The sequence below is a fragment of the Xenia sp. Carnegie-2017 genome, unplaced genomic scaffold, assembly GCF_021976095.1.
Source record: "Xenia sp. Carnegie-2017 unplaced genomic scaffold, XeniaSp_v1 HiC_scaffold_20, whole genome shotgun sequence".
NCBI classification, from domain to species: Eukaryota; Metazoa; Cnidaria; class Anthozoa; order Malacalcyonacea; family Xeniidae; genus Xenia; species Xenia sp. Carnegie-2017.
The window spans coordinates 1,879,498-1,896,083 of record NW_025813483.1 but is presented as its reverse complement, the minus strand read 5'-3'; the positions used below and the strand labels follow the sequence as shown (position 1 = coordinate 1,896,083).

At 34.7% G+C, this 16,586-nt stretch overlaps 1 protein-coding gene and 4 long non-coding RNA genes across 5 annotated transcripts in view; 4 read left to right on the top strand and 1 right to left on the bottom strand.

Annotated features, from left to right (window-relative positions):
• LOC124442143 overlaps nucleotides 1–16,586 on the bottom strand; it is a 31,015-nt gene that overhangs the window by 7,018 nt on the left and 7,411 nt on the right. The gene's annotated exons all lie outside the window — the stretch shown is intronic.
• On the top strand, nucleotides 6,392–6,900 carry LOC124442102. Its single transcript, XR_006947119.1, has 3 exons — nucleotides 6,392–6,441; nucleotides 6,635–6,737; nucleotides 6,829–6,900. It is a non-coding gene; the product is annotated as an uncharacterized LOC124442102 (long non-coding RNA).
• LOC124442096 lies at nucleotides 6,955–7,999 on the top strand. Its single transcript, XR_006947112.1, has 3 exons — nucleotides 6,955–7,430; nucleotides 7,579–7,739; nucleotides 7,930–7,999. It is a non-coding gene; the product is annotated as an uncharacterized LOC124442096 (long non-coding RNA).
• The window catches only part of LOC124442031 (pre-mRNA-processing factor 17-like), a 98,826-nt gene continuing 90,252 nt past the window's right edge, over nucleotides 8,013–16,586 (top strand). The window contains exons 1-9 of the mRNA XM_046992532.1: nucleotides 8,013–8,060; nucleotides 8,250–8,364; nucleotides 8,625–8,849; nucleotides 8,960–9,363; nucleotides 9,675–10,055; nucleotides 10,148–10,209; nucleotides 10,524–10,569; nucleotides 11,063–11,193; nucleotides 11,265–11,314. Coding sequence (XP_046848488.1) covers nucleotides 10,203–10,209; nucleotides 10,524–10,569; nucleotides 11,063–11,193; nucleotides 11,265–11,314 — 234 coding nt within the window. The 5' untranslated portion in view covers nucleotides 8,013–8,060; nucleotides 8,250–8,364; nucleotides 8,625–8,849; ... (1 more) ...; nucleotides 9,675–10,055; nucleotides 10,148–10,202. The remainder of the gene's footprint in view (nucleotides 8,061–8,249; nucleotides 8,365–8,624; nucleotides 8,850–8,959; nucleotides 9,364–9,674; nucleotides 10,056–10,147; nucleotides 10,210–10,523; nucleotides 10,570–11,062; nucleotides 11,194–11,264; nucleotides 11,315–16,586) is intronic.
• On the top strand, nucleotides 14,186–14,846 carry LOC124442118. The gene is made up of 4 exons (XR_006947134.1): nucleotides 14,186–14,260; nucleotides 14,326–14,405; nucleotides 14,600–14,669; nucleotides 14,836–14,846. It is a non-coding gene; the product is annotated as an uncharacterized LOC124442118 (long non-coding RNA).

Genomic DNA, 16,586 nt, shown 5'->3' with positions numbered 1-16,586 from the left:
CTGTACAATGAAAATATATATGAAGCAGAGTATTCTGTAATTTAGCCTTTGCATTTAAAAAATGTCCTATTTCTTATAGATGATCTGATTGTCTTCTAGAATTAATTGTAAAGACAACCTTGAGAAATTTTTCAAGTATTCTTCCTTTTCAATAAAAAATTATGTTAAATATAGGACATGTCTTGTTAGTCATGTTTTAAAGAAGAAAAACCAAAAATTCATTCTAGTTTTGTAGAATGCAGAATTGTGACAGTGTCCAGGCGAACATTTAAAAAACAAATTAATTACACACTGTCAAATATTGTGGTAAATTCTGGTATTACCATTTTATAGTATTCTGTATGTAATCGACATGCAAATTTCATGTAAATGCCATAAAATGTATAATTTACTTATTGTGCACTTATTGTACACTTGAAATGTTTTGGAAAATCTAGAAAATGAGAAAAAAGCTCAAAAGATTTGTCTTATATTTTGTTGAGTCATGCTCATAAACCACAGAAAAATGTTAAGGAAATAGTATGTGTGTAGTTTGGTTTACCAATGTATCCGTTTTCACACGGCTAACAGCCAAGGAACAATTATTGACGTTAGTTAAATTTCCTTATGTACCATATATAGTATAAATAGAGGAACTATTCTGACCAATAATAATATTTGTTATTTGTAATAAAGACTATAAATACTGCTCTGTAAAATAATAAAAATCAGTTTGATCATTAAGTTCACTCGTGGTTGTTACTGAAGGTATAGAGTATATTACGAAAAGAGATATGGCGAGTAACTCGAACTCAACAGGTTATGGACCCAGAAGAGGTTTGCTTTTCGATGGAAACGAAAGCAAATACGAGTTATGGGAAGTAAAATTCTTGGGCTTTATGCGTCTTCAAAAAACTGTACGACGTATTTATCGAATCAGCAAGTGAGAGAGAAGAACCAGCAGCTTCAATACTGGCTGACACTTTTGCAGAATTGGTCCGATGTCTGGACGACAGAAGTTTGTCTCTTGTGATTCGGGAGGCGAAAGACAATGGACGGAGAGCTTTAGAAATCCTCAGACATCACTATGAAGGCAGAGGAAAACCTTGCATCATCGCTCTTTACATGGAACTCACTTAATTCGCTGTAGAAAAGTGACGACGAGACTGTCACAGATTATATATTGCGAGCGGAACGATCGGCAACAGCCTTAAGAGAAGCCGAGGAGATAATAAGTGATGCACTACTCATTGCAAGGGTTTTAAAGGGTTTGCCAAGCACATACGACGTCTTTGCTACCGTAACAGTTCAAATGGAAAGACAAATGACATTCACGGAATTTAAGAACTCGTTATGAAGTCATGAAGAAAATATCAAACCATTGTTACCAAAAACTGAGGTAGGTCACAACGTTATGTATGTGAAACCAAAATTTGATGGAAATTGTTTCAAATGTGGAAGAAACGGACACAAAAGCTCACATTGCCAAGTGAAGGGGAACAAATGGTGCTCCATTTGCAAGACCAAGACCCACGACACGAAAGATTTCCAAAAGACGAAAGAAAAGTCCAAATCATCTAAAGAAGGGCAGCGCTGTGACAGTGAACGGCAACAAACTCTTTTTTAGTCGTGTCAAAGGATGAAGAAGAAAACGCTGAAGCAGACATGAAGGATAAGGATCAAGCAAATTTAACTCCACTGGTGGACACAGGAGCTACAAGCCACATTATTAACGATAAGTCAAAATTTGTGGATTTTGATAGTAAATTTGATAGTAAAGCGCATGTTATTAAATTAGCAGATGACAGTAAAGCCTACGTAGTAGTCGGTAAAGGTACTGCTAAAGTCAAATTAGTTGACTTGCATGGAAATGAGCAGGATGTCTTATTAAGTAATGCCTTATATGTTCCATCTTACGATCAAAATATATTCTCAGTAAATGCTGCAGTAGAAAAGGGGGCAAAAATCAAATTAGATAAACACGATAAGCATGTACAGTGACCTCATGGCACAACGTTTGGAATAAGACAAAAAGGCAAACTTTACTATATAAATAGCATATCATCTTCGAATAAAAATGCATGTTCTCTTTACGAGTGGTACAAGGTTCTAGGTCATTGCAACTACAAGGATGTTACGAAACTAGAGAAGGCGGTTAAGGGGATGAAAATCACAGACTTGAGGGATGTTGAGTGTGAGGTTTTTACGCAAGGTAAAATGTGTCAGACGAAAAGTAAGCTGGAAGATAAAAAGGCGAGAGGTCCTCTTGAGTTTATTCACACGGATCTTGCAGGTCCTATTGATCCGGAAGGAAGAGAATGGTTTAGATATGCATTGTCGTTTGTGGATGATTATTCAGCATTGAATATAGTCTATTTTCTTAAGAATAAACGCGATACACCACAAGCATTAAAACAGTTTTTAGCAGATGTTGCATCATACGGAAATGTGAAGCGCATAAGAAATGATAACGGCACTGAATTTACAAGCGAGAATTTCAAATCGATTCTTAGAGAAAACAAAATTAGGCATGAAACTAGTGCACCATATTCGCCACACCAGAACGGCACAGTTGAGAGATCAGGGTTAACTTTATTTAACATGGTTAGGTGTCTATTGCTAGAAGCGGAACTACCAAAATCCATGTTGACATATGCTTTCATGGCATCTGCTTATATTAGGAATCGTTGTTTTAATTCGAGGTTGAACTAAACTCCGTTCGAAGCGTTTACAGGCTCAAAACCAGACTTGAGCAAAATGTACATTTTTGGTCGGGTTTGTTATGGTTATTTACAAAATTCCAAAAAGTTAGACCCTAGAAAAAAACAAGGTATTTTCGTAGGGTATGATAAAAATAATCCAGCATATCCACTATACTACCCTGACATTAACAAGGTAGAGCGTGTAAAATGCGTTAAGTTCTTCAGGGAGGGTAGCAGGGAACTGCCAGAACTAGATGATGAAGAACTTGCACGTCAGATAGCAAAATTGCATGAAAGAAACCCCAAAACAACTAACGAAGACATTAGTGCTCCAGAGACATCTAGAGAATCAAGATACCCTACTAGGATAAGAAGTAAGAGTAAATATCTTGACAAGTATGTGACAGAAGAAGTTTCAGGGGAGGATACTGTCTCATATACCGTAGATTATTGCTATAGAGTATCAACATCCCAACGACATATTCCCAAGCAATAAGCTCCAATGTAAAAGTAAAATGGCAAAAAGCCATGAATGATGAAATGAAAGCGTTAATTGACAATGATACGTTTGAACTTGTTCCACCCCCACCGAACAGAGACATAGTGGGGGGGAATGGGTATACACCGTAAAAGTAGGGTAACATTTCGTAAAATAGTAGCGAGAGACTTGCCGAGCAGGAGTTCGAATTCGTGTAATAAAAATTAATGCCCAACATAAAGTTTTGATTAGAGCCATAGAAATAGACCAAAAAAAATTGTAAAATTGAATTTATTGTAACGTTTCGTCTTTACTCAAGACATCTTCAAACAAATAATAAATAGAATGTCAAGACAAGATATTATATTTACAAAAAGGTGTTAAATTACTACTAAAGAAGGCGGTGTCAAATGGATTATATGATAAGGAAGTTAGGAAGTAAAATAAGGTGAAATTAAAAGAGGTTAAGTGGAATGGAGTTTCCTTGCACGTTAAGTGAAGGCTTGTATTTATTGATTAGAAGGCTCTCATGAATAGAGAGTTCATAAGAATCGTTAGAAGAGGAGTTTATTTTAAAGTCATCTAAGTTGGGGGTGTGTCCAGTTGCGTTAATGTGAGCAAAAATGCTTGATAACGCAGGGTGGGAAACTTGGTTGCCTGTAAGGGGGGATTCCCAAGTGCTCCGAAAATCTGGTGTGTAGATGACCCACATACGAGGCGTTACAGATTCGACACTTGAATAAATAGACTACACCAGATCTAAGAGGTTTGGGAATTTTGTCCTTAAAGGGGAAGAAAGAAGAGATACGTTAGGAGGGGCGGAAAACAAATTTAATAGATATATGTGGGAAGGCTGTAGCAAAAAGGCTATTGATTTGTGTACGAATTTGAAGGGAGTGTATGCCGGTGAAAGGAAGACAAAAATAGATGGCCATTTTGTGAGCAGTCAAGACAGGTGGTTTGGGGGCAAAGGTGTTGTTAAGGAAGCGACGTGTGATTTGGTCAATTATACGTGAAGGAAAACCATTTTTGGTGAGTGACTTTCTGATAAATTCGAGTTGTGTATGAAAATTTTCGTAAGTAGAACAAAGGTTGAAGATGCGGTGACCACACATGCGGTGACCACACGTCATCTACATACCAGATTTTCGGAGCACTTGGGAATATCCCCCCTTACAGGCAACCAAATTTCCCACCCTGCGTTATCAAGCATCTTTGCTCACATTAACGCAACTGGACACACCCTCAACTTAGACGACTTTAAAATAATCTCCTCTTCTAACGATTCTTATGAACTCTCCATTCATGAAAGCCTTCTAATCAATAAATACAAGCCTTCACTTGATGTGCAAGGAAACTCCATTCCACTTAACCTCTTTTAATTTCTCTTTATTTTACTTCCTAACTTCCTTATCATATAATCCATTTGACACCGCCTCCTTTAATAGTAATTTAACACCTTTTTGTAAATATAATATCTTGTCTTAACATCCTATTTATTATTTGTCTGAAGATGTCTTGAGTAAAGACGAAACGTTACAATAAATTCAATTTTACAATTTTTTTTGGTCTATTTCTATGGCTCTAATCAAAACTTTATGTTGGGCATTAATTTTTATTACACGATTTCGTAAAAGCACTATTGCTAATGCTTTTATATACAAGTTTTTAAAATAGATGTTTCGACATCTCATGATGTTATCTTCAGTATGAGAAATAATAAGTGATACAAGGTTTATATAAATACATAAATTATAACAATAAGGAAATAAGATAATTATTAGCGTCCGAGCGTATTATAAATTCAATACAATATTTAGTTTATAATACGCTCGGACGCCCCCATTTTATCTTATTTCCTATTGTTGTAATTTATGTATCATATTACTTTATATAAACCTTGTATCACTTATTATTTCACTCATACTGAAGATGGCATCATGAGATGTCGAAACATGTCTATTTTAAAAACTTGTCGTGTATATTAAATGCGCATTAGCAATAGTGCTTTTACGAAATTATCCATGAATATCTTATTTCCTCTACTACCTCGTGACCATGCACATGATGTGTATCGATGTAGAACATTACTATTATATAGTAGAAATTTATTTCTTTTTATTATTATATAAAGATATATGAAAGTTAACAAGTTAATTTTCCAAACTTGATTCGAGCTAGTTCCAAATCTCACCAAAATCAACAAATTTATCTTTATAAAACATTTACATACGTACATAACGCGGAAGTAGAATATTTTACAGAAAAACAAAATAATCGATAAATGGACATGAAACATTAAATCACAAAATCAAAATACAATATAACAACGAAAGGTAAAGTTTAAAATCAACATACCTTCACAAATTCAGAAAGATTACAAGACACAACCAACTACATGATATCTCAGGTGCGGCGTTCTAGTCGATTCTGTGGAATAATTTAAATGATTTACGTTTCCGGTCACGTGAGATATGTTACCCTACCCTAGGAAAAAGGCTCTACAATATACCGGAAGAAAAACTCCTTTCGTTTTACCAGCCAAACAAATCACCCTATTCGTCTTATGAGACCGTGGCTAAAAGCCGGTAAAGTACGGGTACAAAACGTCGGCTGGTAGTCGTGGGAGATACATACGTTGTACTTTGGTTGTTTAACTTATGTTATTGTGTCATTGGTAATATCGATAATATTTTCTGATTTGTGATTTTCTTGCTGGAAATTTTAAAAGATGGCAAGGTACACCAAATACGGCCTTATAGCTGTTAGACTTTTCAACATTTATTATCATTTTATAGATTTTTATGATAATTTTTATAGGAGCAATAAAAGGTTTAAAGCAACTGTAGCTGTCACATATCATGATGAGGATGGCCATGTTGAGAGAGAGGAGGTGGATTTGTCAGAATTGGTTACTGAGGATCATAGAGGAAGCTGTTTAACAGTCCTGATAATTGTGGTGCATTGGAAGGCCATGAACTGGGAGTGGAACAAGATAACAGTGATCTTGAAAGTGATGTTCACCATGATTGTGAAGAATCATTTTCATATTACCAGAAAGTTGAAAGAAAACAAAAAGCATGGGAAAATTTGCAACATTCAATTATGAAGAATACATTTCAGTTTGCTGGCAAAAATTGGAGCAATCTGAAGTGTATTCATTGTGATAATGAAGCAAAGTTTAGATGCAGCGATTGTGGTCCAATGGCAAAGTATTGTGAGAACTCTATATTAAAGATGCACACAACCGTAAATATTTGTCATCATGTTGAAATATTTAAGGTAACCTTTATGAGCTAGATATTATCAAAGTGTTTACAGTTAACTCTCTCAACACTTGCAACAAAAAATGCAAAAATAAAATGAGAGTTTACATTGTGAAACATGCTACGAAGCACTAATCTAATATTTTTTATGAATGCAAGAAAGGGATTGATTACAACTAATTTCTACGAGGTTATTCATTGCTTTGTAGGATGGCATGTTTTGGCCATATAAACTCATGAACATGCTGGTGTATGATTGTTCATGCCAAACAGCTCGTCACAAAAGAAGTGTTTCTGTTGTTGATGTTAAAGGTATGTTATATGTAAAATGTGCTGCAAAAGTTTTTCATTTTAGCTGGGATGGTTCAACACAATTATAATTTTGGATCTTTTTCAATTTTAGGCACCTTTTGTACTGTTGAGGTACAGTTTTGCTCATGCTCTCCAGAGTTTGTTCAACTTCTGCAATTTGGCCTTTGGGTGGAACACCTACAAAACCAAGAATTGCATTTGCAATTGAGTTTTTGAATTGATTCATTCTGTGCAGATGGAATGCCAGGCATCAATAAAAAACATTTGTCAGTCATTTGAAGAGTTTAATCATAACCACATATTCTCTTCTTATGCAACACCAAAAATGTATTCTGTCCTTATTGATGCTTTTGAAGAATATAGGTAACTGCATGTAGGTCACTGATTTATTGCACTGCTGTACTACGTATGAATTGCTGGGCAAGTTGCAGTCAATTTTATAGCCTAAGAATCTCATCTTAAGAGATGTATTTAATTGGAGGAAATCAAAATGCTAAAATTTATGTTGGGAAAGGATTTTTCCTCAAGTATTACTGTCTTCAACTGTATTTTGTTTATGTGATTTGTTTAAGAGTGCATAATTGCTTTCTTTGTGTCATTGTTTTTTTCAGAATTTACAGACATAAACTAAACATGTTGGGCTGTGTTATTCCTGAGCTTGATGAAGGAAATATCTGTCCTACTTGTCCCAAAGTGAGTATATTCATATTACTTGTTTAACAATGACAATTTAGTAAAAAGAACATTAGCAATGCTATCTTAAACACCTTTTTGACTGCATCATTTGCATCATTGAACTCAAATACATTGCATGATTTTATCCTTCACCATTTTATTGAAGACTGATGGTATGATCTTTGAATCTCTTGATGCTCTATTTATTGGACAAAGGAAAAAGCTGGGCAGAGTCTTGGAAAACCTCTATTTGGACAGCTGATGTTCTATGATCAGACACATGTTGATCAATTTGTTGCCAATTATACCACACCTACATCAAACAAGGTCAATGTAGCTTTAACATACTTTGTTATTCTAATGAAAATTCAGGCATGGAAGTTACAGTGCTTTGAATATATTTGATTTTTTTACATTCTCTACCACATAGTTTTTATTTTCAATAAATTTGTGCCATGGGCTTTAGGAAATAAAGCTCTTGTATACTTTTTTGTTTGTTACATATTGATACTTATAGGAGTGTCATGGTTTTCTTGCTGGGAATGCTGTTTGATCAATGAATCGCTACAGAGCTCTTGATGAAACAGCAATCTTTAGGCTGTCGACATGAGTTTCCTAAAAATTCTTAAATTTGAAACATGGAGAGAGGTCTGTTACACACATTTTTCTATTTTTACCTAAATGTTCTTGGTTTGAAAGAGGTGGTTAGGATGCATGCATTTGATGGTGTAAATTTATTTTTTCAGTTGGTTTGCTACTTTCAATGCTTTGTGCAAGTGCTGAAGCTTTTGCATACATGTGGTTGCATTATTTAAAAATATTCTACATATTTTATAGATTGAGCTATGCAGTTTATGTTCTCCAAGAATTAGAGAAAGATAATGTTGATAATCCTGCACTCAAAATAAACATATTGTATGATGTTGCATGCATGTTGGTGAAACACTTACAGGTAATATTCAATTGACAATAGTTGCTTTGTTACCTGTTTCCTTTGTCAATAACTTTCCCTCATGCACGCACACACGGGGTGCAAATCATGTCCAAGGAATGTGTTGCCATTGCTTTTTTTTACCAACATTTATGGCAAAACAGAATTTTGAAATGATTTCATCTTTATCATGGTGTTGGGCTCTTGTGGGTGGTTTTGTTCCATTGAGGTACACATAATATGTATCTGTTTTCTTTTGGTTTACGTTTGTTGTCAACCAGCATATGTGGTCACTTGACACCCATCTGTCAACACATAACCTGGACATCTCATTGGATGACAATCCTCGTTCTTTCATAATCTCACTGTATGGGGTTCTTTACAAAAGCTTCTGAAAGGCTGTAATTGAAGCAGCTGATGGATGTTCCACTACCGTGTCTGGTTTGTTCAATGGTTGCGAAAACCAGGCAATTTCCTCTTCAACTTCTACATGTATGCTTTTTAAGGTGTGAAATTTCTGCAGATTTGTGATGCAATTGATATCTAACCTTCCTTGTGATGTGTTGATACATGCTCCTTTGCTTGTACTTCATGCCTCAACTATTTTTCTCCATAGTTGCAACTGGTCCATACTTGGCATAGATGTTACATGGCAAAGATCAACAACTGAATCATCATCTGCACTGCAATTTACACCTTTGGTAAACCATTTCTCAATCTTTGGCAACAAAGACTCAAAAGCCTGACCTCTAGTTAGCTTGCTCAGTACGGGATCTATCTTTTTTGAAGCTTTTTTGAGAGACAAAACCTCCAAATAAATTATGTACATATAATTAACAAAACTAATTTCCATTTCTATATTATGAATTTTTAATGCAAGACTTTAATCCTATGTCATGTCAGGGCCTATATTCATGTTGCCTTGCACCCTCATCCCCATTGCACTGCAAAGGTCTGAACTAAATAACCTAAATAACTGCATAAAATTTGCAAGTAGTGCAATGCAGTGGAAGTTCCGGGGTAAGTCAGAATATGTTTATGTTTAGTAGCTTATTATAAATTTAAAATACTGTAATAACAACACTGCTGATATTGTTATAATTATTACCAATTATTTCCAAAATATTGCCAATACGGCAGTTGTCTAGTAGTTTCATGTATTCTGACTTACTCTGCAGCGAAAGTAGTGTTTGCAATTCAGTTAATGTATGTGCTTATGCTTAGTGTGATGAAGCAATGAAACTTGCAATACCTTCGTATTGTTATTCCACATACCGCTTTTCACGAATAATAAAGAACTTAAAACGTTAAGACATTTAGCTTTATTATAGAGCAATACAATGGAAGGAGAACAAGAAAGTTGACAATGCGCATACGATGATGTTTTTTTACAAAAAAAGTTAAAGTGGGTAAAATCGTATTTCGCGACAAGACGATAAAACAATTCGCGCGCGTAACGATGGTGACATTTAATATTTATCTTTCAGTTCACGTTTCACGTGACAAATTTCAATATGGCTTCTGTGCTCCGATCTCTCGATTTAGCTGCAAGTCCCAAATCATTGGTGTCTTATCAAAGTGATTCTTCTAATGAAGAGAGAAGTAATAATGATAAATCTAAAGAAGATGAAAAGTCAATTGAAAGCACTGTCAATATGGAGACTCTAAAATCTAAGTTTCTTTTAAACAGCGCGCCAATTGTTGATGCTAAGGTAAAGTGCAATAGTTTTTATTCCCAAAATCCTAACTAGGCAACTACCTACACCAAGGTTAAATCTATGATACGATTTGCTATGTTTTAAAGGAAAGAATTGATTGGAGAAGACACATCGATCCTTCAATGAAAGAAGTTACATTTAATGCAAAGTATGACGAACTCTTTTCTGCTTCGGTACGTTAATAATTTAATCATTGTCACCATTTACATGCACATGGACAAAATCATGATTTTGAAGAAGTCTACTATTTTAGATTGGACCAAAATCCATTTAAAACGAAGCAGCAAAGAGCACATAAAAATATGTTGTCTGGCTATGTTGAGCCAGCTCATATCAGTAAATTTCAATTTGATAATCAACTAAAACATTCTCAAGTTACGGTAAGAGCAAAAGCAAGCATAGTTTGAGAAAAATGTATTTGTTAATGAGTTATGTGTGATCTTTTGTTTTAATAAATCACAGGTTATGCATTAGATCCAAGTGATGACACAGCTCACATTGAAGAGAAGTTAGTTACAATATATGTATATAATATTGTTACAATGTGCTTATAGCATAACTATGATATAGCATACATCTTCAACGATAGTCATGTTAGTGCAGGATGCACATCTCTCCAAAATTTTATGTGTTTTACATTGTGGGATGATTTATTGTAGTGTAGATTGATACTAAAACCCAATACAAACCAACTTTTCATCCTTTATTAGTTTCGGACTAACTTTTATACATAATTCACAATATGTAGAGGGTATTAAACACTCCTACATCAAACGTGTTCCTCAGTGAATGCATCAAGTCTGAAATGGAATAATGCTGAAGTATTATATCACTCAATTACTTTGAAATGATTCAAGCTGATAAATGTTTATTTGAGTGGAATATGATGAATGGGCTTTGTCATGAAATTACCTTAAAAACATAATGTAGTACATGGCTGTTAATTATTAGTAAATAGGCTTGGTAATGTTTTATGTTTATATCAATTGTTATCCATTAAGATTTGTTGGGGATGTTGAGAAAGCAAAGGATAGCAAGGGATTGACTGTGTTTGAAGCTACAAAACAGCGGGCGGGAGATAAGAGGAAGAGAGAGGATAAGGGAGATCCTGGTGTGATTGATGGATACAAGGGTACGATTACTACAATAATGACAAATTTTGAAAGGTTGTCCTACTATCTCTTATTCTCTGTTATCCTATAGGACCATGGAGTAAGTTTGTTGATGAAGAAACTATTGCTAAACCATCTGAGGTATTTCAATTACCCAAATAAAGAGTTTTATAAAGATATTTTTAAAATCAAACAATTATTTTTCTGGCATTTTACCTTTGTGAATACAGGAAGAGTCAACAATCCTTGAGGATTATGAATTATCGAAGAAAAACAAATCAAAGAAAGATGATATGAAACCTTCAGAAGAGAAATCCACTTTACACAGTAAGTTAAAATTTTCATACTTTCTTGTAGTTTCCTAAACTTTACCAAATGTAATTATTTTTCTGTTAAAGATACATATGACTGTCAAGGAAGATCATAACTTCACATTCCACAAGAACTTGGCATTAATCTCAAGTCAGATACTCCTCCAGAACGTTGCTTTCTACCAAAACAACATATTCATACGTGGTATGTAAACAATTCTCCATTTAGTTCATTTATTCAAAATCAAAAAATGGAAGTTAAAATACCAGAAATGACGTTAAACACGCTATTGAATTTTAGTTGTTCTTGCTTTTGTTTGTTTTCTGTTACTTTACTGTAAAACAAAAACGGAAGAAATATGAAAGTTTACTTACTAAAATGTAATTAGAAATGCCATGGAACGTCAGACTTAGAGTCATCAATATGCTTTAAATTTTGTAGATTTTAAGGGAAACACGCAATAATTGAATTAAGTTTAAAGACAGTTTATGATATAATTCTTGATGGTATTGAGGAAGTTCAATTATACATTACAGTATTCTTGCCAATGAGGTGCCAGGCGGGAAACGGATTCTCAATATAAATATTAGAGCCCAACATATAATTTTGAACATAGTCATAAACAATTTGGTTTTATGAAATTTATTAAAAGAGTGACGTTTCGTCTTTACTCAAAACATCTTCAGACTAATTAGGAAGTTAACAAGAATATAGATATATATAGAGCTGTTTACATAGTTTGAGGTATCAGGTTACTGTGGCTGTTTAAGTGTGATGTGATGTATTGTTAGGGTGAGGTGTTGAGACTAGAAAAGCTTAAGAGGGATGGAGCTGCCTTGGGTGTTAAGTAAAGGTTTTAGTTTGGAGATGAGGAGGCTTTCGTGGATCATGAGGTCGAATGTGTTGGAGCAGGATGAGATGATTTTAAAATCGTCTGGCGAAGCAGGGTGGATGGAGGAGTTACTATGAGAAAGAATACTTGACATTAATGGGTTAGTATAGCGTTTTCCAGTCAAAGGAGAGATCCCCAAGTGTTCCGAGATTCTGGTGTGTAAGTGGCGTGTGGTTTGACCCACATACGACGCGGAACAGCATCGACACGTGTATAAATAAACAACACCAGATCTCAGAGACTTGGGAAGTTTATCCTTAACGGGGGAAAATGAACAGATTCGTGTGGGGGTACGAAAGACGAATCTGACATTGAGATGAGGGAAAGCAGCGTTGTAGAGACGATTGATTTGTGTGCGGATTTGTAACGAGTGACAGCCGGTGAATGGGAGACAGAAATACACTATTTTCTTTGGGGCACTAAGGACAGGTGGTTTCTGTTCGAATTTTGTGTCAACGGAACGACGGACAATGCGGTCGAACATATTAGTTGGATAGCAATTGAGTTTGAATAGTTTTCTGGTGGTTTCAATTTGGGCATGAAAAGTCTCATAACTAGAGCAGAGTTTGAAAAAGCGGTGTAATAGGCCAGAAATTAAGTTACGTTTGTAAGAAAGTGGGATAAAGCTGTGAAAGTGTGTGAAAAGACCGGTGAATGTGGGTTTACGATATACAGAGGTGTTGAATTTGTCATTTGAGCGGTAAATGTCAATGTCTAAAAACGGTAGTCGTCCATTATTTTCCGTCTCAGAGGTAAAAGTGATGTTGGGGTGTTGATGGTTGATGTATTCTAAAAAAAGAGGAACGTGATCAAGTGACTTAAAAAGGAGGAAGCAATCATCGACATAACGTCTGTAGAGAACAGGTTTGAATTTCTAGGGACAGTTTTTCAGCCAGTTTTGTTCATGGAAAGACATGAATATGTTGGCAAAAAGGGGGCCAAGGGGACTATCCATAGCAACACCATCAATTTGGTGGTATAAGCGGTCGTTAAACATAAAGTGGCAATTAGTAGATTTTTGAATTCGGTGCGGGTGAGTCCATGAAATTGTTTATGGTTAGTAAAAAGAAGGTCACAGATGATATTGATTGTTTCATTAAGGGGAATGTTGGAGAAAAGAGATCTTCCTAATTCGTCTGAAGATGTCTTGAGCAAAGACGAAACGTCACTCTTTTAATAAATTTCATAAAACCAAATTGTTTATGACTATGTTTAAAATTATTTGTTGGGCTCTAATATTTATATTTAGTATTACAGTATTCATTAGAGAAAGCGTCTCATAATACGTGATCATTTGATATGTTTATAAAATCATATTTATCAGTGTATTATTTATTATAAAGTAATGATTTGTTCTAGTACTACGTACGTATGTTTGTAGATATTGTATTGGACTTCCTTAGCACTTGTTTTAAGAAACACGGCTAACCTGACATTTACTTATCATTTGACTCTGAAGATGACTACTGCTAAGGTTGTCGAAACGTCAGTCAACATCAACACCAACAGTCCTTCACAGGACTCTACTAACCTCGACAAAAACGTAACGATACTTCCTGATGCAAATATTCACTTTATACAGCACTTTTTAATAATATTTAAGTATTTGTTTTCCTGTAGTTCATCCTTCTACCGTCGTGATAAAAAAAAGCAATGGAGATATTCTTACTTATGTATTATTGTATTATTTTATCTTTCTCTTAGATCTGGTCACACTAAAAGTGTTTCTGCAATAAGATTCTTTCCGAAATCTGCTCATCTTCTTCTGTCGTGTAGCATGGATTGTACAATTAAGGTAAAAAGTCATTTTCTCTGTCTTACATGTCGTTGGTCATTTTGAGTTTGGTTGTACATCGTTGAATGTTCCTTTAACATTACTGGAGGTGAGAATTTTTAATAGATTACCATCATGACAAGCAATACATTGAAACAATACATTTCCTTTCAGAAACTGCAAGATGATATTCATGTAAGCGCCAACGGCTCTGTTTTTGTAAAATCTAACATAAGACGAGGAATTTAACCCAGGTAATGTGGGATATTTCACATTCATTTGGTTACAGGTCACATTTTTATTGATTCAAAAGATTGTTGAAAAAATAACATTTGCATTTTGTTGTGTATTTTACAATGTACATAGCGTTCCTTCTTAAGTCTTTACTGTCCTAAATGGTCTTGATATTTTTGGCTTTTATATGTTCAATAAGTTTGATTTATTTTAGAATGTTAGAGGAGATATTATACACACGTATTATGGTAAAGAAAGCTATGAAAGTTTGTAAAGATGATAAAGTAGGTTGGTTTTATTAAACCGTTGTTTTTGAAACGATCTTTGATGTTTTTATAAGATCCAGTAGCTAAAACGTCATGGAGTTTTCATCATGTTCAAAAAAGATGCCTTTCCACTCTTCGTTTGTTTTCTTTAATCATTCAATATCATAAATAATTTACATTTTAGACTCTTCTTCAACTTCTTGATGCTCGACAACTTGCTTTAAAGTTGATTGCAAATGTCACTTATGGTTACACATCAGCAAACTTCTCAGGACGAATGTCGTGTGTTGAGGTAACTTTGATCTTGTCATGATAGAAATTTAAACAAACGATAACTCTCCCCATTCCATCTAAACAGACCTTGCGCCGTAAACTTTGTATTCATGATAGAAATTTAAACAAACGATAACTCTCCCCATTCCATCTAAACAGACCTTGTGCCGTAAACTTTGTATTCATGATAGAAATTTAAACAAACGATAACTCTCCCCATTCCATCTAAACAGACCTTGTGCCGTAAACTTTGTATTCATGATAGAAATTTAAACAAACGATAACTCTCCCCATTCCATCTAAACAGACCGTGCGCCGTAAACTTTGTATTCATGATAGAAATTTAAACAAACGATAGCTCTCCCCATTCCATCTAAACAGACCTTGTGCCGTAAACTTTGTATTCATGATAGAAATTTAAACAAACGATAACTCTCCCCATTCCATCTAAACAGACCTTGCGCCGTAAACTTTGTATTCATGATAGAAATTTAAACAAACGATAACTCTCCCCATTCCATCTAAACAGACCTTGTGCCGTAAACTTTGTATTCATGATAGAAATTTAAACAAACGATAACTCTCCCCATTCCATCTAAACAGACCTTGCCGTAAACTTTGTATTCATGATAGAAATTTAAACAAACGATAACTCTCCCATTCCATCTAAACAGACCTTGTGCCGTAAACTTTGTATTCATGATAGAAATTTAAACAAACGATAACTCTCCCATTCCATCTAAACAGACCGTGTGCCGTAAACTTTGTATTCATGATAGAAATTTAAACAAACGATAACTCTCCCCATTCCATCTAAACAGACCTTGTGCCGTAAACTTTGTATTCATGATAGAAATTTAAACAAACGATAACTCTCCCCATTCCATCTAAACAGACCTTGTGCCGTAAACTTTGTATTCATGATAGAAATTTAAACAAACGATAACTCTCCCCATTCCATCTAAACAGACCTTGTGCCGTAAACTTTGTATTCATGATAGAAATTTAAACAAACGATAACTCTCCCCATTCCATCTAAACAGACCTTGTGCCGTAAACTTTGTATTCATGATAGAAATTTAAACAAACGATAACTCTCCCCATTCCATCTAAACAGACCGTGTGCCGTAAACTTTGTATTCATGATAGAAATTTAAACAAACGATAACTCTCCCCATTCCATCTAAACAGACCGTGTGCCGTAAACTTTGTATTCATGATAGAAATTTAAACAAACGATAACTCTCCCATTCCATCTAAACAGACCGTGTGCCGTAAACTTTGTATTCATGATAGAAATTTAAACAAACGATAACTCTCCCCATTCCATCTAAACAGACCGTGTGCCGTAAACTTTGTATTCATGATAGAAATTTAAACAAACGATAACTCTCCCATTCCATCTAAACAGACCGTGTGCCGTAAACTTTGTATTCATGATAGAAATTTAAACAAACGATAACTCTCCCCATTCCATCTAAACAGACCTTGTGCCGTAAACTTTGTATTCATGATAGAAATTTAAACAAACGATAACTCTCCCCATTCCATCTAAACAGACCTTGTGCCGTAAACTTTGTATTCATGATAGAAATTTAAACAAACGATAACTCTCCCCATTCCATCTAAACAGACCGTGTGCCGTAAACTTTGTATTCATGA